Source organism: Oryza sativa, chromosome 1 (assembly GCF_034140825.1).
Source record: "Oryza sativa Japonica Group chromosome 1, ASM3414082v1".
NCBI lineage: Eukaryota > Viridiplantae > Streptophyta > Magnoliopsida > Poales > Poaceae > Oryza > Oryza sativa.
Genome location: NC_089035.1, coordinates 39,172,868 through 39,195,031, shown reverse-complemented (window position 1 = coordinate 39,195,031; position 22,164 = coordinate 39,172,868). Strand labels below are relative to the sequence as shown.

Sequence of the window (22,164 nt, the reverse complement as noted above, 5' to 3'; positions counted from 1 at the left end):
TGTTGAAGGGGTACGTGTACCAGGATGATTGGTAAATAACCAACTCTGGGTCATTACTACTGCACTTGTGAGTTTGTGTCTGCACAGTCCTGTCCTGAAGATTGGTGACGACTGATGTTGTAATGCGTGGGTTTGTGTATATTTTCTATTTTGGGGTTTGGTTCTTCGTTGCTGCGTCCTTTGGGGTTCTGTAGTTATTTTTAATGAAACACCAGATATTGCCCAAATTACAAAGTCATGTATAATAGTAAAATACATGCCACTTAAATACACACTCAGATTGTTGCTCAAGTATACTCGATCGACTATGTCATCCTATTTGAAATTAGTGCATTGCAAAAAAAAAAGGCTAATATGTACATCCACGGAAATACAATGTATCATTTTTATTAACTAGCATCCTGTAACTCTTGCAAAAATGGCATAGAACTTTTTCCCAGGAAATCATCTTTAAAATCTATTGAAAAAAAATCCAGAGAGATTTTAGAATTTATATGCTCTTTTTACCAGCAGTCTTGAGGACTTTGTAATCTCAAATCTCAATCTCTTACTGGGCCGTACTCTATAGGCCGAAGCGGCCCATGGCATATGTGCTCTCGCCGACTCGGATTCCTTCATCAAAAGGAGTAAGTTAACCGGAGGTCCCTCAACTTAACAACGAGATTATTTTACATCCCTTAACCACAAAACCAGGAATGTGTATCCCTAAACTCACACAAACCGTGCATTCAAGGACCTATGACAGTATATATGGGTGGTTTCACTGACATGGCATCCTAGTCAGCAAATAATTTTTTTAAAAAAGAATATGGGGTCCACATGTAAGTGAGATGAAAAAAATGAGGCCCACATATCTTATTTCTTTTTTTTTCCTTTTATTTTCTCTTATCTTCTCTTCTCCTCTGCCGCCCACTCCGCTCCGCTCGCCTGCGCGCGCTCTTGTTTCGGTGTACAGTCTACATGTACTTACTGAATATCCATGCTAGAGTGTTGGCTCATCATCGTTTTTCGTTTCTTTCATTTCTTGAAAACCTGTGCAGATGGAGAATCGATTGTGATGACATTCCGATGGCATACCCGTATGTGGAGTTCCAGAGAGGTCTGCCCATAGAAATCTAGCCACTTTGCTCTGAATCCTGACTGGTTTGCAGTTGCAGCCATGGTGAGCGAGCTCATCAAATCATCCCCGCAAGCGAGGGGGAGATGCACACAAGAACGACGGACGGAGAGGATTAGTCAGTGAAACAAAAACAAAAAAGAGAAAAGATTGCAAGAACTGAAGAAATGCATTGGGCACTAGCCAGTAGGACCTATCAACGAGCCAAGCTGAGATTGTAATTTGCTGTACATGGTGTAAGGTATGCCAATATATGTTTGAGGGAACTCCTCTAGCTTGCACCACATGACTGTGGCCAAGAGAGTAGGCAAGTAGCTTGCTTCGTTAAGGTGTATACGTACCATCGCACTTTTTGAGAAATTAATCTCCAGACCAATAGCAAGAGAGAAATTGATAAGGATCTCTTTGAGTAGAAATATATTTGTGTCAGACGCCCTGTATTTTTTCAGTGTATCGTTTGCGTACTGAAGAGTTGCTGGAGGTAGCGATTGATCGAGTGAGCGGGCCATGTCACTTTTTTGAATCATTCTTTGTAAGATGTAGGGGGGCAGTGGGTCTTTCTTGCCTTGTTTGCGACTGCAGATTTTGCTATAGTAAGAAGAGAGTTGATCCAATTCTGCAAGCGTTCATCAAACCCTCTGCAATATACTCCCTCCCTCCCTATAAAAAAAAGGGACAGAGGGAGTAGTACTTTTTTCCCGACTGTCCCGCTGTACTGAATCATCAAAAGCTTTTGCAAAGCTTAGTTTGAGAATGACTATAGGTAGTCTTCTCTTGTGGCAGCATTGTACCAACTCCATTGCATATAAGAAAGGTTCCGAGATGTTCCTCTCGTATGAACCCTGTTTGGTAACATTGGATGATTTTGCTATTTCAGGTTGCAGCCTGTTAGTAAGAATCTTATAGTGATTTTGGAGGGAGATGGGACAGTAGGTTTCAACTCTAGTTTATGAATGAGGATAATATAGGTCAGTTTCTCAAATAGACAGTGTTCTGCTGGATTTGAAGGAGAGATGTATAATTTGCGAGGTGATATGCTGTTATAAGCTTGGTCCTAGCCTATATGGCCCTGGAGTACTTTCTTTATTAATCTATGTCACAGTTTACATTATCTCTTGCTTTGCTGAGTAAAGAGGCTACTAGGCTTTCAGGCTGAATCTTTGGTTGATCCTGCTATGTAGAATCGAGATCGAATCTTCACTCAACTTGTTTGCCCTCCCTAAAGTTTTAATCATGTAGAATCGAGATCGAATCTTCACTCAACTTGTTTGCCCTCCCTAAAGTTTTAATGCCTCCCTAAAGTTTTAATCATGTAACAACTGTGCTTTAGTCTGAATCACCTGATAAAAAAAATTTATCTTGTTTTGAGGCATTGGCATGGAAGAATTTAGTGTTAGCATCTCCAAATTTTATCCGCATTAATTTTTGATCTTTGATACTACTAGGATACCCTTAGGGCTTGCTTAGAAATGTTGAACGAATAATCTAGGATTTTTAGTGCAATATTATGTTGTTTGGGAGTTTCTTTCTACTATAAACGAGTTAAGAGGCTTTTGTTTCGATGTTTAATGGAGAAGAGGAGAGGATAGAATTCAAGTGCTAAGGGAGGAGAGGCTTTTGTTTCGGAGCTCAAGAGAGGAGGCTAAGTGAGGGTGATTGTGGTAGAATTTAACCAATGTATGGGAGCTTAAAGAGGGGAGGAGGAGGTTACATGAAGGTGGCTGTGCTCGAATTTAATAAATCTGTGAGGTATCCCAGATCTTTGATTTGTCTATTTCTTTCGCTTCCAAATTATCCATTGTATTTACCGTTTCTGATATGAAAATCTTGACCTTAACTTTTTAAGGAAATATCCAAAGAGGGGGAAGGCAACAACACCAACACCAATATTGAAAATCTTACCTTCACTTAGTAACAAATATCCAAAGAGGAGGAAGATAACAACACCAACACCAATAACCTTCATTTACTATGAAATATCTAAAGAGGGGAAAGATAACAACACCAACACCAATGTGGTAAGATTCTTCAGTTGGATAACTCGTATTGTGCTAATGATTTTGTGGAATAACTCGTACAATACTATCATTTATTTATTCAGGATGAAAGAGAATATCTATTGATGATGTTCATGATGCACAATTATACTTGTTCATCTTTGATAATGAGAGTTAACTACATTGTATTCTTTATTTTTTAAAGTGCTTCTACAGTAGATAGTTTATAATCCTTTGTGTTGGCTACATGTGTGTTGTCGAAACGACAACTGCTTCACGTCGAAAGACGTGGTTCAAATAGTGGATTGGATGAATAGTAAAAACAATGTATTAATTGGTAAAAATTTTTGGGATTCCCCCATTACATGGCCCTAGGGGGCTATTTATAGTCTTAGTATAGGCTCATACCCTTTAGGGTTTAGTGTGTATAGAGGAATTTACATAGATACCCTTATGATAGGGACATTAGTGAGGGCATACAGTGTCCACTCAGGTTATGTGCCCCTAAATGGGCTTCTTGAGCCGGCCCGCTAATGGCGAATGGCCTTCTTGGGCCGGAGCGGCGTAGCACTCCCAAGGCCTTTTGTTGAAGACAAACCCCCAATGGGTGAACTCCTTCTGCTTTGCCTGATGGAGAGACTCGATAACGAACCCTATGGCCTCCATTCTTTGGCTTTGCCCGATTGGTTTGCCCTATGGCTTCGCCTGATTGGTTCGCCCCATAGCTTCGCCTCCAAGCGAACCCTTCTAATTTAGTTGACGCGTTGCTGATCCGATGCTTTCAGCAGGTTCAGTCGAAGACCCTCATAACATGCCTCCAACAATGTATATTTTGCAGACGTACTCAGACATTATGCAACAAGAGCAGTTTGCGGTCGCTGAAATTAGCAGGATAAGTGATACAAAGACTCTGATGGAGCAAAACTTGTGCAATCTAAAGAAAGCGATCAAGTCCCCGAGTTCAGACAATTTAAGGAGGATTGTGGCATTAACAAGAAGAATTGGTGAGCTAGAAGAGGACAGGACTCTACACTGCAGCTGATGGTGCTAAAGGAGGTCAAGTTGGCAGCTACAAGTGCAAAGGCCAAAGAAAGCAAAACTATCCAGGTGATAGAGGCCGATGTGGCAAATGATCCCGAGGAAAACAATTGGGGAGGCATGCTCGGCTGCATATTCCACGTCTTGCGGAAGCCAGAAGGGATGAATCTCGCTGGATTTTTCACAATTTGATCCTTTTAAAAAATTTATTTTGCAAATAGACCCCTAAAAAACTTATCCTATAAAATGATCTTTTTTGGGGCGCCAGAGTCGCTGGCGCCGTCCACCTGCCACCATGGTGGGGCGACGCTGAGGTGGCAGGGGGAGCGCGCCAATGTGGCTGGCGCCCCCCCCCCCCCCCCCCCCCCCCCCCGCAATTTTTTTACTCTCATTTTTTTATATTTTTTCACACTTAGGAGCACACGAGAACCAACCATAGAAAAATTAAACTTAAATACACGAAATATGTGACTTGTAGAATTTGACAAAGCTCTGCCAAAAAGTTCCCCCCTCCCCCGCGCTCTCTCCCTGCTCTTCGTTTTGGTTTTTCGTATAGTCCAAAAAAAATAGATTAGATTTCGAACAATTTTGAGCCTTTTTTTTATATCTTTTACATCCTATAAAAAAGTTAGGGTTTGTGTTTTTTTTTTTACATTCGGGTGTCATTTCTGAAAACATGCGTAACTTTCTCGTACAGACTCGGAATCAGGCAAATAATATATCCACGGACATCTACAGAAAAAGTTACATACAATTCTTCCCGCCTTGTCGGGTTCGGCGAAATTAGAATCTCCAAATTCCGCTTGCAAGATTGTGTTTCCGAGGCGAGAAACTTTTCGGTAGAGCTTTGGAAAATTCTACAAGTCACATATTTCGTCCATTTGAGTTTATTTTTTTATGGTTGGTTCTTGTGTGCTCCTAGTTGTGAAAAAAATATAAAAAAAATAAATAATAAAAGTTGCACATCTCTCTCTCCTCTGCACTAGAGAGGAGAGGAGAGGAAAAAATGACGGGAGGCGGGGGGAGGGGGGGCGTCTCCCTGCCACCTCAACGCCGACCCGCCACAGTGGCAGGAGGATGACGGTAGATAGGCTGGCGCAGTCCCGTTGGTCGACAGTGCCAGCGACTCTCACGCTCCAAAAAGGGGCCATTTTTAGGATAAGTTTTTTCAGGGGTCTATTTATGAAATAAGTTTTTTTAAAAGGACTCTGCCGCCCACGCACCGCTCCTCTGCCCGCCGCCTGCACGCCGCTCCTTCCCCACCGCCCGTGCACAGCTCCTCTCCGCCGCCATCATTGCCATCGCGTCGCCCTTCGCCGGCCGCCAACGCCCTCCTCCTCTCCCGCCTCCACTGCCGGCCTCGCAAAGTGAGAGAGAGATGAGGAAGGGAGAGAAGATGGTAAAGAGAGAGGAGGCTGACATGGCCATGTTGACATATGGGTCCCTTGTGGGTCCCATGCTGACTCAGCCGCCACCTCGGTCAAAACCGGAGTCAAAACCAATGAAGGGGTGGGCATTCGGTCTTTCGGTCATTTCGGTCTTTGAAAAGTGAAGACCGAATTTCAGTGAAAAAATGTCATGACCGACAAATTCAGTCTCGGTCTCGGTCCTGACCGAAATTCAACAACATTTTCATACATGCAAAGAAATAATGAAAATTTTCAACGCAAAAATCACAAAAAAATATCGTAAGCACTTATGAGCAAAAACTCTTATTAGGTTGCATGCCTAGAAGAAGTAGGGATGTGAAAATTAGAGTTTAATCCTATTAAACATAGTGGATTATAGGTTGTATTTAGACATTTTTTTTGATAATTCGGTCTTTTTGGTCTATTCGGTTACCTGAGGAGACTAACCGAATTGACCGAACAAAATTCGGTCTTTCACTGCCTAGAACCGAATTGATGACCGAATTTCTCGGTCTCGGTCTTTTCAGTTCGGTCTTTTTCTGTCCACCCCTACGAAGGACCTGAAGTAAATGGTTTTATAAGTTGAGGGATGTCATATATCTGGTTTTGCTTTTGGGACGATTTTGTAACTCGATGGCAAGTTGAGGGGTCTTCGGTGTACTTTTTCCTTTGTAAAAATGCCCTAAACACTCGAAGGCTGAGGCCCAATCGGCAAATCCAGCCCAGGCCCAACAAAACTCCACCCGAAGACGATGATGTGCTCCCTCCCCTCCTCCGCAGTCGGCTCCGTGCGGTGGCAGCGCAGCGTGCGGCGCGGCGCGGCGCCATGGCTCGAGCCCTCCTCCGAATAACCCGCAGCTATTGCCCGCTCTCCCCGTCCCCACGCCTCCCGCCGCCGCTCCACCACCGCGGCGCCGCGCCTCCTCTCCGCTTCCGCTTCCTCTCCCTCTCATCTTCCTCGGCCCCATCCTCCTCTGCTGCGGCGACCGCGAATAGCTCGGATGGTCCCGGTGAGAAGGGCGGCGGCGGCGGCGGGTGGGATGACTACCTGGGGATGAGCGACGACGAGCTGATGGGGCAGTGCGAGATGGGCACGTTCAAGGCGTCCGGCCCCGGCGGCCAGCACCGCAACAAGCGCGAGTCCGCCGTCCGCCTCCGCCACCGCCCCACTGGCATCATCGCCCAGGTGAGCCTGAGCCTCCGGTTTTCCCTTTCACCCGTTGATTTGCTTCCGTTTCCCTCCCCAATTCGTTGCATTAGTTTTACTGCTCTTCTTGTTGAAGCTGCCAGAACGTGCAGTTCAGTGTTTTTACAGCACTGTTGCCTCTGAATTCTGAAGAAAATGAAGGGTGTTTGTATATACATTGGCTATATGAAAAGATTAAACTCGATAGTGCTTACACATTCACAGCATACGGCTGATAGTTTGTACTTTGTAGTAGTTGGTTGATCAAGATCGATTTATAATCCTTCCAATTGACGATTTGGTGAAATTCATCAATCTGTTGGGTTTAAGCACATTCATCATATCCACTGAGCTTAAATGAACATTTTCGTGTAATGCTTCTTATGTTCTTGTCGTGAACATACGGATATGCTGTTTTCTCCATGGATGCGAAATGTTATCTCTATGGATGCGAAATGTAGCTTATTGTATCAATGTAATCGCCAGAACATTTTACTTGAGATTAAATGCCTAATTTGTGTCCTGGTTATCCATGTAATCCATGGCATGCAATGTTTATGTAAACGAACCAGCTTCTTTCCTTTCTTCTCGTTATGGATTTATGGTTTTCACAGGCTGTGGAGGATAGATCACAGCATATGAATCGAGCATCTGCCTTGTCTCGGCTTCGAACCTTGATTGCTCTCAAAGGTAATTTTGTTATATTTCAAAAAGTTATGCATGTGTGCTGGGTAGATAGTTATACACTGACAAATTTTGCTACCGGACATCGTGACTTCAAGGTTTTAGCTGCAGGACGTGACTTTTGGGGAAAACACTCCCAAAAGTTAGATATTTACTGGTGGACACCGCACCCATTAAAATAATAATTTCCGGTTGAAGAGGAGAGAGAAATCGTGTGAAATATCAAAAATGAGAGAAATCGTGTGAAATATCAAAAATGCCCTTGGGCCTAGCTCTCCTATATCTCTTCTCCCGCTATCCCCTCCTCTTCTCTCTCTCATCTCGCATGTCAGCGACAACGGCGGCATGCGAGGTCCAGTGGCGGCAGGAGAACTAGGGGTAATGACCTAGAGAAATAGATGATCAAAATGTCACATTAGGTCGTTTGCATTTAGACTCGTTTTCAATTTATATACATTTGAGATTGTTTCTGTCCAGGGCCGGTCTGATCAATGGCATTGAGCCGGTCTGACCGCCGGGTAAACCTCGGTCTGACCGGCCGCCTGGTGGCTGGCGGCTGTGCTCTGGGATGGCGATCCAGAGCCGCCAGGGCCGCAGCCGGTTAGACCGAGCTGGTGGCGGTCTAACCGAGCCGAGGCCGGTCTGACCGGCCGCCCTATGGTGGTCTGACCGGCTGGGCTGAGGGGGCTCAATGATTGCCCTGTAACGGCTAGTTTTCTAACTAGTCGTTACAAAATAGTCTGGTCTAACCGGCCATACAATGACGGTCTGACCGGCAGTTCACTAAGTTGGGGGATTTCACCCCCAACGGCTAGTTTTGCTTGGTGGGAGTATAAATACTCCCCCACTAGCAGCAAGGGGACTCTCTCTTGGCGCTTGCTTCACTTGCATACACCCCTTGCACACTCTCACACTCTCGAGGGCTTGTGTTCATCTATTTAGTGTGTTTGAGAGATTGTTGAGCCAAGAGTCAAGTGCATTGCTTTATTGTAGAGCTAGTGACACTTAATCATCTCCGAGCCGCGTCATTGCTTGTTACTCTTGGAAATTGGCGCCTCCTAAACAACTTGTGGAGGTGTTGCCCGGTGACCTCTCTGAGGAGATTGTGGAGGAGGCCCGACGCCGATTGTGAGTGGTTTGGAGTTCACTACCTTCGGAGTGAAAGAAGAACTACCCTAGTGATCAAGGCTAGGGTAGTCCTCTCCGTGTGTCGGCTCCCACCTTGCCCACCCCTTGACGAAGGGGGCGTGCGGTGGCTTCGTGGTTGAGCGGTGGAGTTGGGCTTGCCTCAACGGGGATTAGGAAAGCGGCGAGTCTCCGGACCTCAGTGAAAAATTTCTTGTCTCTTGTCTCATTTATTTGTTGCATTTACATTTGTGCAATTTACATTCATAGAGACATATTTGAGCCCATATCACCTTAGGATTGCAAAACTTAACTTAGATGTGTGATTTACTTTCCTAGAGATATATTTAAGCCCATATCACCCTAGGTTTGCAAAACTTAACTTAGTTGCTTAGTTAACCTTGCACCTCTCCTTGTCTAGCAACTTAGGTTAGTTTTGTTTAAGTGCCATTTAGTTTTAAATCGTCTATTCACCCCTCCTCTAGTTGACATCTCGATCCTATAAGTGGTATCAGAGTTAGGTTTCTCTTGATCGGGCTTCACCGCTTAGAGAGAAGATGTCGAACGAGGTGAACCATGTAGGGAAGGCTCCCATGTTCAATGGCACAAATTACTCCACTTGGAAAATTAAAATGTCTACTCACCTTAAGGCTATGAGTTTCCATATTTGGAGTATTGTGGATGTAGGTTTTGCCATCACCGGTAGCCCCTTAACGGAAGCTGATCACCACAACCTCCAACTCAATGCTCAAGCCATGAATGCATTGTTCAACTCTTTGAGCCAAGAGGAGTTTGATAGAGTGAACAACCTTGAGACCGCATATGAGATATGGAACAAGTTGAGTGAGATTCATGAGGGCACTAGTGAGTACAAGGATGCAAAGCTTCATTTCCTCAAGATCCAATATGAGGCGTTTGCCATGTTGCCTCATTAGAGTGTCAATGACATGTATAGGATGTTGAATGCGATAGTCAATGATCTCAAGGGGCTTGAGGCAATCTACTCCGACATTAAGGTGGCTCAAAAGATGCTATGGGCTCTATCGGACAAGTATGAGCACTTAGTCACCTTCGTCATCAACTCCGACATGTCAAGGATGACACCAGTAAGCCTCTTGGGGAAGATCAAGACCGATGACATGTACAAGTTGAAGAAGAAGAAGATGGAGAAAGCCTCTCCATCCAAGAAGTGCATTGCTCTCCAAGTCGAAGTGGAAGACAAGGGCAAGAGCAAGGTGAATGAAGCAAATGATGACTAGCAGGAAGAGATTGCTCTTCTTGCTAGAATGTTCAATGATCTATTAGGAAGAAATGAGAGAGGAAAGGGCTCTAACTCCAATAGAAGAAGAAATAGGAGACCCAACAAGACTTTCTCCAACTTTAGATGCTTTGAGTGTGGTGAGAAGGGACACTTTGCTTCCAAGTGTCCTTCAAAGGATGATGATGGAGACAAGTCATCCAAGAAGAAGAGTGGAGGCTACAAGCTCATGAACAAGCTTCAGAAGGAGAGAAAGAAGATTAAGGCATTCATTGGGCAATGGGACTCAAATGAAGAGAGCTCCGCTTCATCCGGGTTCGAAGCAGAAGATAGTGATGATGATGCAAGCTCCAAGAAGAAGAAGATGGCCGTAGTTGCTATCAAGGAAGCTCCATCACTCTTCGCTTCACTTTACCTCATGGCAAAGGGTTCTTTTAAGGTAACATCTCTTAGTGATAGTGAAAGTGATGATGATCATGATGATGCTTCCTATGATAGCTTGTGAGTATGATCATGCGTAGTGAGAAAGAGATTGTCAAGTTCAAGGCTCTAAAGAAGGATCATGCTTCTTTCGAGGTCTTGTATGAGGAGCTAAAGACTTCACATGAGAGACTCACCATTTCTCAGGAGAAGATTAAGGAAGCTCATGACACCCTCCTTTCCATTACTCAACATGGAGCTCATATTGATGTTGGCATATCTTGTGACTTGCTTGATGATAGTACTACCTGTCATATTACTCATGTTGCATCATCTAGCATCTCTACTTCTTGTGATGATCTTATGGATATGCCTAACTCTAGCTCTTGTGATTCTATTTGTGATGCCTCACTTGTTGTTGAGAACAATGAGCTTAAGGAGTAAGTGACCAATGTCAAGATGAGTTTGAGAAGGATAAGCTTTGTAGTGCTTGTCAAGCCGACAAGCAAGTTGCATGCTCTCATTCTTCTAAGAGTATCATGTCTACATTTAGACCATTGGAGCTCTTGCATATAAATTTGTTTGGCCCAACAATCTATAAGAGTATTGGTGGGAATAATCATTGCCTTGTGATTGTTGATGATTATTCTCGCTATACTTGGGTGTAGTGCGGAACAATACGCTCAGAGTGAGAAAGAGGAAGAAGAAGAGGTTAAGGGGGCTGAGGAAGAAGAAAATGATGATGGTAACGATGATGGCGAGGATGATGAGGGACCTCTTGATCCTTCCATTCAGTTTGTGCTCAACTTGAGGAATCCCACTCAATACACCATTCTTCGCCATCATGATCAGTTCCGGGTGCCCAGAGACTCAGATGATCCAAGATTCCACACAGTTTCAGAAGGCCGTGTATGAGTGCATCTACAGGGAAAAGGCCTTTGCTGCGCATCTACAGGGAAAAGGCCTTTGCTGAGCATAAGTGGATCTCCTGGTCTTATAAATAAGACTCCGGAGTTTGAGGGTTTACAAGACCTTTTAAGAGCAGTGGGGATTGATCGCATAGTCACTCTGAAGCAAGACTATGATGAAGACTTGATCTGCCATTTTTATGCTACTGTGTGGGTTGCTGCAGATTATAGAGTGCTATGAAGTGGATGTCAGGGCCTATGCAGTGTTCTATCACTCGGCGTGAGTTCAAGGATCTATTAAACATCCGGTTCAACAATGGTGACGATCTCCATAAAGAGCTCAACCACAACCCATTCTCCTTTGATGCCTTTGCTCAGTTCTATGAGGATGGAGGGAGGCACACCTATGGGAAGGTGGCTTGATTGAGGACCGTTCCTAACGTGGTCAACCGCATTGTGAGAGCCACTATCCTCCCTAGGCGTGGAACAATGATGACATCCGAGGAATTGCATGGCATGTGATTGATGCCATTATGGAGGGACGGCGCTTTGATGTCATCAATCTCATGATGCAAGAGATAGCCATCTCTAAGAGAACTTTTGGACAAGGGATATACTATACACCATACATTATGCGATTAATCCAAAACAAGTTGGGAAATGTTGAAAACGATTTGAAGGAGCACAAGCAATATAAGACTCCAACTCTCAACTCCTAGAGCCACTCGAGTGCGCCAACCCACTTTTGATCAAGGCGCAGGCTCTAGTGCGGCACCTCCTCCTCCTCATGGACTTAATCCTAATTCCTTTTTCCATTCCCAACATGCATACTTTGGAATGCAACCTCATGAGTACTTCAATCCGGTGCTTGGGGCTATAAATAGCCTAAGTGATAACATTCAAATGTTAACCACCGGGCATGAGGCCATGTATGAGGATGTGCGAGGTTTGAGAACGGACATTGGGGGCTTGAATGTATCGGTGGGAAGGTTGAGCAATAGGGTTGATGCTTTGGATCAAAGTGTTCAAATTTTGGAGAGCACCAATGCTTTTGTCTACCAACGTCATCATGATTCCTCCGCTCCATCTCACTATCCTATTTCCCCTCCTCCTTCTCCTCAAGAAAGCTCTTTTTGTGTTTGATGCCAAAAGGGGAGAAGAATGTGTCTTCTAGAATGTCTTTTCTCTTTGGGATGGGACTAGTAGTAGTGAGGTTAGTTATCTCCTCTCTAGTAGGCTAAGATGGTTGGGCTATATATTATGTATGGGTATAGGCTATTACTCTATCTTCTGTGTTTTTTATCGTTTTGTTGGACTATGTGTGTCATTTGGACCCTTCGTGGTCTTGTAATAGCCTAAGTTTCTTTTGTGAGCCGTCTCACATTATCCATAAGGGCTCACAAAAGAAACTTAGGCTATTAGAAGACCACGAAGGGTCCAAATGACACACCTAGTCCACACACAAGATAGAGTAATAGCCCATACCCATACATAATATATAGCCTAACCATCTTAGCCTACTAGATAGGAGGTAACTAATCTCACTACTACTAGTCCCATCCCAAAGAGAAAAGACATCATAAAAGACACATTCTTCTCCTCTCTTGGCATCAAACACAAAAAGAGCTTCATTCTTGAAGAGGAGAAGGAGGAGGACGGGAAATAGGATAGTGAGATGGAGCGGAGGAATCACAGCGACGTTGGTAGACAAAAGCATGGGTTCTCTCCAAAATTTGAACACTTTGATCCAAAGCACCAACCCTATTGCTCAACCTTCCCACCGATGCATTCAAGCCCCCAATGTCCGTTCTCAAACCTCGCACATCCTCATACATGGCCTCATGCCCGGTGGTTTAACCTTTGAATGTTATCAATTAGGCTATTTATAGCCCGAGGCACTGGGTTGAAGTACTCATGAGGTTGCATTCCAAAGTATGCACGTTGGGGATGGAAAAAGGCATTAGGATCAAACCCATGAGGAGGAGGAGGTGCCACACTAGAGCTTATGCCTTGATCAAAAGTGGGTTGGCGCACTCGAGTGGATCTAGTAGTTGAGAGTTGGAGTCTTGGCTTGTATTGCTTCTGCTCCTTCAAATTGTTTCCAACATTTCCCAACTTGTTTTGGATCAATCTCATAATGTATGGTGCATAGTATATCTCTTGTCCAAAAGTTCCATTAGATGGCTCTCTTGCATCATGAGATTGATGACATCAAAGCATCGTCCCTCCATAATGGCATCAATCACATGCCACGCAACTCCTCGGATATCGTCATTGTTCCCACACCTAGGGAGGAAGTGGCTCTCACAATGCGGTTGACCACGCTAGGGACGGTCCTCAATCCCGCCACCTTCCCATAGTTGTGTTGCCCTCCATCCTAGTCCAAATACCATTCCTTTGCTATTATCACCAAATGTCACTTTCTCTTGTTCTTTCCCTCCTACTTCAAATGTGGTGAACATCGCCCTATCACCGATCATGTGTTGAGTGCACCAATTATCAAGCACCCAATGGCTCCCACCGGTGCGGTAGTTCACCTACAAAAGAAGATCAAGCTCTACCCAAACTTGTTTGGGTCCTTGGAGGTTAGAGACCAAAGCCTTGGACACCCAAATGACATTCTTTTTACCACCAAGTATAGGGAAACCAACATATCTAGCAACAATACTACCATCATGATCCTTCCTAAGCATATAATGAGAATCAAACATGCAAGTCTAAGAAGGCTTAGACCGGGGTAATCATTCAGCCTAACCTCACGGCACTTGGAGCAATACTTACCATTGCTCTTGACAAAACGAGTGGCACGGTGAAAAGGTTTCTTACCCTTCTTTGGAATGAATCCAAGCCCGCTCTAGACAAAACGAGTGGCACGGTGAAAAGGTTTCTTACCCTTCTTTGGAATGAATCCAAGCCCCTCCTTGTTAAGGATGCACTCTTACTCACTTAAAATCTTGTCAATAGTGTTCTTACCCATAAAGCATCTCTCCAAACTCTTGTTGAGCTTGGCCACTTGCTCTTTAAGCTCATTGTTCTCAACAACAAGTGAGGCATCACAAATAGAATCACAAGAGCTAGAGTTAGGCATATCCATAAGATCATCACAAGAAGTAGAGATGCTAGATGATGCAACATGAGTAATATAACAAATAGCATAATCATCAAGCTAAGTCACAAGATATGCCAACATCAATATGAGCTCCATGTTGAGTAATGGAAAGGAGGGTGTCATGAGCTTCCTTAATCTTCTCCTGAGAAATGGTGAGTCTCTCATGTGAAGTTTTTAGCTCCTCATACAAGACCTCAAAAGAAGCATGATCCTTCTTTAGAGCCTTGAACTTGACAATCTCCTTCTCACTACGTATGATCATACTCACAAGCTATCATAGGAAGCATCATCATGATCATCATCACTTTCACTATCACTAAGAGATGTTACCTTAAAAGAACCCTTTGCCATGAGGTAAAGTGAAGCGAAGAGTGATGGAGCCTCCTTGATAGCAACTACGGCCATCTTCTTCTTCTATTGGAGTTAGAGCCATTTCCTCTCTCATTTCTTCTTCCTAATAGATCATTGAACATTCTAGCAAGAAGAGCAATCTCTTCCTGCTAGTCATCATTTGCTTCATTCACCTTGCTCTTGCCCTTGTCTTCCACTTCGGCTTGGAGAGCAATGCACTTCTTGGATGGGGAGGCTTCCTCCATCTTCTTCTTCAACTTGTATACGTCATCGGTCTTGATCTTCCCCAAGAGGCTTGCTGGTGTCATCCTTGACATGTCGGAGTTGATGACGAAGGTGACTAAGTGCTCATACTTGTCCGATAGAGCCCATAGCATCTTTTGAGCCACCTCAATGTCGGAGTAGATTGCCTCAAGCCCCTTGAGATCATTGATTATCGCATTCAACATCCTATACATGTCATTGACACTCTAATGAGGCAACATGGCAAACGTCTCATATTGGATCTTGAGGAAATGAAGCTTTGCATCCTTGTACTCACTAGTGCCCTCATGAATCTCACTCAACTTGTTACATATCTCATATGCGGTCTCAAGGTTGTTCACTCTATCAAACTCCTCTTGGCTCAAAGAGTTGAACAATGCATTCATGGCTTGAGCGTTGAGTTGGAGGTTGCGGTGATCAGCTTCCGTTAAGGGGCTACCGGTGATGGCAAAACCTACATCCACAATACTCCAAATATGGAAGCTCATAGCCTTAAGGTGAGTAGACATTTTAATTTTCCAAGTGGAGTAATTTGTGCCATTGAACATGGGAGCCTTCCCTACATGGTTCACCTCGTTCGACATCTTCTCTCTAAGCGATGAAGCCCGATCAAGAGAAACCGAACTCTGATACCACTTGTAGGATCGGGATGTCAACTAGAGGAGGGGTGAATAGACGATTTAAAACTAAATGGCACTTAAACAAAACTAACCTAAGTTGTTAGACAAGGAGAGGTGCAAGGTTAACTAAGCAACTAAGTTAAGTTTTGCAAACCTAGGGTGATATGGGCTCAAATATATCTCTAGGAAAGTAAATCACACATCTAAGTTAAGTTTTGCAATCCTAAGGTGATATGGGCTCAAATATGTCTCTATGAATGTAAATTGCACAAATGTAAATGCAACAAATAAATGAGACAAGAGGCAAGAAATTTTTCACTGAGGTCCGGAGACTCGCCGCTTTCCTAATCCCCGTTGAGGCGAGCCCAACTCCACCGCTCAACCACGAAGCCACCGCATGCCCCCTTCGTCAAGGGGTGGGCAAGGTGGGAGCCAACACACGGAGAGAACTACCCAAGCCTTGATCACTAGGGTAGTTCTTCCTTCACTCCGAAGGTAGTGAACTCCAAACTAGTCACAATCGGCGTCGGGCCTCCTCCACAATCTCCTCAGAGAGGTCACCGGGCAACACCTCCATAAGTTGTCTAGGAGGCGCCAATTTCCAAGAGTAACAAGCAATGACGCGGCTCGGAGATGATTAAGTGTCACACTAGCTCTACAATAAAGCAATGCACTTGACTCTTGGCTCAACAATCTCTCAAACACAAGCCCTAGAGAGTGTGAGAGTGTGCAAGAGGTGTATGCAAGTGAAGCAAGCGCCAAGAGAGTCCCCATGCTGCTAGTGGGGGAGTATTTATACTCCCACCCACCAAAATTAGCCGTTGGGGGCGAAATCCCCCAACTCTGTGCACTGCCGATTAGACTGCCATTGTATGGCCGGTTAGACCAGACTATTTTGTAAGGGGCAATTATTGAGCCCCTTCAGACTAGCTGTTCAGACCACCATAGGGCGCCACCAGCTCGGTCAGACCGGCTGCGGCTCTGGATCGCCATCCCAGAGCACAGCCGCAAGCCACCAAGGGGCCAGTCAGACCGGGGTTTACCTGGCGGTCATACTGGCCATTACACTCCGGTCAGACCGGCTCAATGCCATAGGTCAGACCGGCCCTGGACAGAAACAATCTCAAATGTATATAAATTGGAAACGAGTTTAAATGCAAATGACCTAATGTGGCATTTTGATCATCTCTTTGTCTATAGGTCATTACCCCTCTTAATAGTACGGTGAAGCTAAAAATAAACTAGCAAATTTTGATCGCCCAACTCCTTGATCAATTTAAAATTAAAACACTAGTTTACCGTCTTCTTTTCCTTTTGCTTTGCGCCATCAATTTTAGTCCACGATAATCATCCATGAGCACACATTATGTGAACTTAACTTAAAATATAGAACGGTTAGTCCACAATTAGCACTTGTCATTAATTACCAAAATTATCAACGGGCCTAGATGCTTCAACCGCCGTCGTCGTTGACATGTGAGATGAGATAGGGAAGAGAAGGAGGGGATAGAGAGAAGAGAGATAGGAGAGCTGACATGTGGGCCCAAGGGCATTTTTGACATTTCACACAATTTCTCTCTCCTCTTCAATCGAAAATTATTATTTTAATGGATGCGGTGTCCACAAGCAAATATCCAACTTTTGGTAGTGTTTTCCCCCAAAAGTCACTTCGTGCCGTGTCCTACAGCTAAAACCGCGAAGTCACGATGTCCTATAGCAAAATTTGCCTTATACATATACACACATATCTAGCACTAGAAAGTAAACCAAACAACTCAGAAGTCGGAACGCATATTTTTGTTTGTTGCAAACCTTTTCATCATAGGCCAGGAATCCAATTACATAAGGGTATGGTATAGTGTATTGAAAATGGTTAATCTTGATCAGGTTTCACGTTGATATAGTTATAGTACTGCTAGTAAGTGATGTTTAATATGCTTGAACTCCTTCAATTTTCATGCTGGCATAGACACTTGGGTATTTATAAACTTGCTTTTCAGTCAGAAAGCCGATAAACCTCGAGGACTACACTCCTCCAGTTGAGCTTCTTCAGATATTACCCCTGAAGTCTACAATCCGAGGAAAGGATATTGGCCCCCAAATTGGTCCAAATAACTCGAAATTCGCCCCAGTATGTGTCTGATCTTTCCTTGGTATGCTAAAAGATACTCAATTATTGACCACTGTATTAAAATTTTGAATGCTTACTTTCCATTTTCTCTCCTGGTGAGCAGGGAATGCAAGCTTTACTAGATCTTCTTTTTGCTGTTGAAGGCTCAGTGTCAGAAGCAGCAAAACTTTTGGGGTAATCCTTGAAGTTCTGAATTTTATCCGTGAATTGAGCTAAAATTTATAGTTTATCTTCTATGCCGGCTCACAGCACGTACGTTCCATTCTGTTATTTACAATTAAGCCATACTAATTATGTTTTGCAGCCTAAGCACTGGTGCTGTGTCAAGGTTGATTCTATCAGATGATTCACTTCGAGCAGCTGCAAATGAACTGCGAGCTGCCAAGGTAACTCTGCTGCAAATAAGTGGCTACACCTGTCTATGTTCATTGAATAGAGCATAACACCCAGCACATTCCAACATATGCTTCTGGATTCACCAATCATGTAAACCAGAGTTGAACTGTGAGCTCATTGCCTAAACAGGGCCTGTTTGGCACAGCTCCAGTTCCAGCTCCACCCCTCCTGGAGCTGGAGCTCAGCCAAACAATTTCAGCTCCACCAAAACTGGAGTGGAGTTGGGTGAAGCTCTCTCACAAAATATATTAGAGTTGTGGAGCTGGGTTTTGGCAGCTCCACAACTCCACTCTAGACTCAACTCCTGGAGTTATATTTAGAAGTTGGAGCTGTACCAAACAGGCCCTAAAGCCCTGAACTCTAAGACAACTGCTGATCCATTACATGATGTCCAATATCACAAATTCTTTACAATTTTATAGTTAGAAAAATATTTCACCATAACCATGAATCTCTCTCTGCCTCCGTATGTGCCTGTGCAGGGTCTGAAGCCACTTAGATGATAGAGGATTGCCTGCATAATGTTCTCATCATCAATGGCGCCGCCGCAGGTTCCCAAATGGCATATCATATAATATAACTCATGAAGGCATTCTTGGGTGTTTGTCACGATTTCCCTTTCGTGCAAGGAAAAATACTCAGGATTGTCTTAGGTGGGACCGGTACCAGCTCTGGATGTTACAAGACCCTATCTATGGCTTCATTCTGTTATACATAGGCCTTATCATTCACAACTCAAGAACCATCCTTTTTCAGATGGATCTGCCTAACATGTCACCCTAAGGATGAATTCAGTTGTAATTAGCACATGAACCTACATTGTAATTTCCATGTATTGCCATTGCTTGATGCTGTCTTGAACAAATGAGCCATTTGTTGTATGTAGTATGAACTCAACAAAAACTCTTCCGTATCGAAAGAATGTTACATACAGGTCAGCTATCTGGTGTCTGGGCTACATGATAATATTCTGGGTTTTCAAAACTGTGGAAATGCGAAAGAATGATGCCTGACAATTTCGTACAGGTTTATCTAGAACCAAGTAGCAGTTAACCTTTTCTCTATCGGCTTTATTTCTCATTCATCAGGCGCTCAGCCAGGAGCAAGTCATCAGGAGTCGTCACCTGCAATAGATTCACATTTTGACAATCGATCTCTTCAAAGTTCAAACCTAGCAGACAAAAATATTAATGTTCAAAGAGCTAATTTGGAATACCTTTATGTTTGTGTAAGAGCCCTCTGTGATATAAACAGAGTGCTTCAGGTATTCTACAATGGACACGTCATCAGTGACCTCAAGTCCATCCCTGCGAAATGTAAAGTATGATCATCAACAAAAATTGAGAATCAGGATATCTCTGAATTCGATTTACCGAGCTAAGACAAGAAAGATAACCGTTTAACTAGCTCAAAACCATCTCTGAGTAAACTGGGCCTCATCACCTACAATGAGAACATTTCTTTGTAATTTCTGAAAGCATGAAACACTTTTCTTTTACAGATTACATAGAAAATAGTGTGTGCTTACCTGTGGAGTTTGCATTTCCCAAAGAGTTTTCCTATCAAGTGTTTTTACGACAAAAGAATTGCTGTCAGCCTGAAGAAGAAAGGTGAAAAGTATTACGCCCTCAAGCCTGAATATCAAGGTTTTACTGCACAATGAAAGTTCACTGAACACATTGGATAATTGTTCGATGAAAAGTTGCCAAAGATCTTTGTAAGCTCATCGAACTGATCATCATCTGGATGGTAAACACTCACCTCCTTGATAGTAGCTTTCACAGGCACACCAAGAACAGCAGCTCCGTGCACTATAGCATCTTCTAATACCTAAGCAATGAAATGAAAATCAATATGATTCCTAGCAGACTGCAAAGCACCTGGAGGCTAGAGCTATTCCCTTTTCCTATTTATAAAACTACCTGTGCATCAGAAGTTCAAAACATATACTAGTCAAGCCACAAAGACACAGAAAATTCTTGTTCTCAACAAAATACAGAAGGGTTGGGAATGGGGTAATTTGTTTAATATAAACATTGAAATTGTACATGTAGTCCATATAAACAAAATGTAGGTTGTAAATTGCAAGAGAGAGTGAATTTCTCGTTGGTTGATAGCTATGAAAGATGATTTATCAATATTCTAGAACAGCAAAGCACCAAAGGGAAACATCTGAAAACAACTTGATCACAGGAGGAGCTACCTTTTTGACATCTTCAGATGACACTAAGGGCCTTGCAGAATCATGTACACAAACAAGTTCAGAGTCTCCATCAATCTCCTGCAGAGGACACAAAACAAAGTTAGAACAGAAAGGAAATTATACCGTACTATATTTGTAATTTGTGTCCAAAGCAGCAACATAAAAGTGGGTTACTACTAACCTGTAGTCCATTATAAACAGAGTCTTGTCTCTCTTTCCCTGGGAGTGCAAATTTAATTGGTATTTGCACGTTTTCAATAGAGCCTGAGAAAGTGAACGATAACATGGCCACTTACTCAAACAATTGTAGTCGCAGAATTTGAAGTTGACAGAGTTTAAGTGATAAGCAGATAAAAGAATGGGTGAACACAGTGAAAATAGGATGAGAGTAGTCAGCTTAGGAACCTTCAAATATATCTTTGTAGTCTGGATCACACACCACTACAACTTCTTTTACTTCCTTCAGCTGACAGAATGTCTTTAAACTGCACGATACAATGTAGGAAGCCCATGTCTGAATCACATTGTAGGATGAAAGAATCCTAGAAGAGAGGGAAACTATGCTGAAGAAATGAACCTGTGCAGTGCAATCGGCAGCCCCAATAATGGTAGATATTGTTTTGGCATACTTGCCTGTTGCAAAAGGTGGACGAGAATTCAGACACAGCAGTCATTCTCTGCAAGGCTTCTTTCAGAAAAAATCACACTGGAAGGATGTGGTAACTTAAATGCCAAATAACAAAGCACATTTCGTTGCACACATCTAATATTGAACAAGAAACTCTGCAGTCTGTTCCATTCCTAACATTCCGTAGGATGAACAACCTTGCCTAATTCCTAAAATGAACTTTTCTGTAAAAATTCCGACAAATAGGAGTTTCAGCGATAAAATAAAAGCTATTCTGAGTAAACAGCAAGCCGTAACAAACCAAGAACAGCCCATTAATACGAAATGAAATCTATCCCATTCGAACGGGCAAGCTCAAATTCATTTCCCAAAATGATGAAAGGGGCGAGCCTAAACCAAAGCACAGGATGCATTATCAGCTAGGGGCATCGATTATCAAACGAAACAGCCATTCAGATCAAGTTTCAGAGCAGAGGAGAGAACAATACCCCCATTCTCTTCCCCTGCCCGCCGGACAAGAGCACCACCGAGACGCTCCTCTCCTTCACGGCCTCACCCTGACGAAACCCAAAAAAAAAAAAAAAAATCCCCGCGTCGTCAGTACAGCACTTTCACTTGGTCAACTCGAAAAATCGCGGAAGCAAGCGCGCGGTGCCACATCGTCCCACCTGCGCGCCGTCGGCTTTGGCGGCGCAGACAGCCGAACCCCATTTCCTCGCGTGCCGCCGCGGAGCAACCGCACAGCTCCCACCTGGGCCACGACAAGAGCGACCCACACAAAAAAAACAAACCGAAGGCATCACATCAGCACGGCAAGCAACGAGAATCCCCAAACCGGAGCTCCGCGAGTTGAGCGCCATGGCTCCCGTACGGTATCGGAGCGCGGGTCGCAGCATGCGGGACGGAGAAGCGGAGCCGACAGGGGGAGGCCCGGAGGCGATCCTTACCGGTCCGGAGGCGGCGGAGCGCGAGATTGGGCGACGGCGACAGCGGCGGCGGCGGATGCGTCGTCGGGGCGGAGGCGGGCGGCGCGTGGAGGCGGAGGCAGAGGCGGAGCTCCATTTCGGGGAGTGGCAGGTAGACTGCGAATGGGAGAGGCGGAGAGGATGGTGGCGACGGGCGGCACGGAACGGAGGAGACAAAAGGTCGTAGATGTGTGCGCTCTGGTCAATCTGCGCCGTCCACATGTTCTTGATTTTCCATCACATGGAGTATCATTTGAATTCAATCACGTTTACAAAGTTTTTCAGATTAATGTTTCCAGGTAAAAATTTTACATGCGAAAGTTGTGGTGTGTATTAACAAAAAAAAAAAGAAGTA

The 22,164-nt window shown here is 44.0% G+C and overlaps 2 protein-coding genes across 3 annotated transcripts; one reads left to right on the top strand and one right to left on the bottom strand.

The window, feature by feature from the left end:
- Positions 1-6,351: 6,351 nt before the first annotated feature.
- On the top strand, positions 6,352-18,951 carry LOC9268172 (uncharacterized). Its single transcript, NM_001424201.1, has 6 exons — positions 6,352-6,747; positions 7,362-7,437; positions 17,487-17,617; positions 17,721-17,791; positions 17,922-18,003; positions 18,496-18,951. Exons 1-6 carry the CDS (start codon positions 6,388-6,390, stop codon positions 18,514-18,516), a joined length of 741 nt encoding a protein of 246 aa, NP_001411130.1. The 5' UTR covers positions 6,352-6,387; the 3' UTR covers positions 18,517-18,951.
- On the bottom strand, positions 18,863-22,037 carry LOC9266653 (2-C-methyl-D-erythritol 4-phosphate cytidylyltransferase, chloroplastic-like). Of its 2 annotated transcripts, NM_001424200.1 has the most exons (12): positions 21,792-21,979; positions 21,513-21,595; positions 21,333-21,401; positions 20,794-20,849; positions 20,622-20,701; positions 20,398-20,480; positions 20,217-20,294; positions 19,775-19,843; positions 19,542-19,610; positions 19,410-19,456; positions 19,230-19,320; positions 18,896-19,137 (listed from the first exon to the last, which is right to left on the bottom strand). In NM_001424200.1, exons 1-12 carry the CDS (start codon positions 21,904-21,906, stop codon positions 19,084-19,086), a joined length of 894 nt encoding a protein of 297 aa, NP_001411129.1. In that variant the 5' UTR covers positions 21,907-21,979; the 3' UTR covers positions 18,896-19,083. The 2 variants fall into 2 exon arrangements, with proteins under 2 accessions (XP_015626896.1, NP_001411129.1); XM_015771410.3 differs by lacking the exons at positions 21,333-21,401; positions 21,513-21,595 and having other exon boundaries at positions 18,863-19,137; positions 21,792-22,037.
- Between the last annotated feature and the right edge of the window lie 127 nt (positions 22,038-22,164).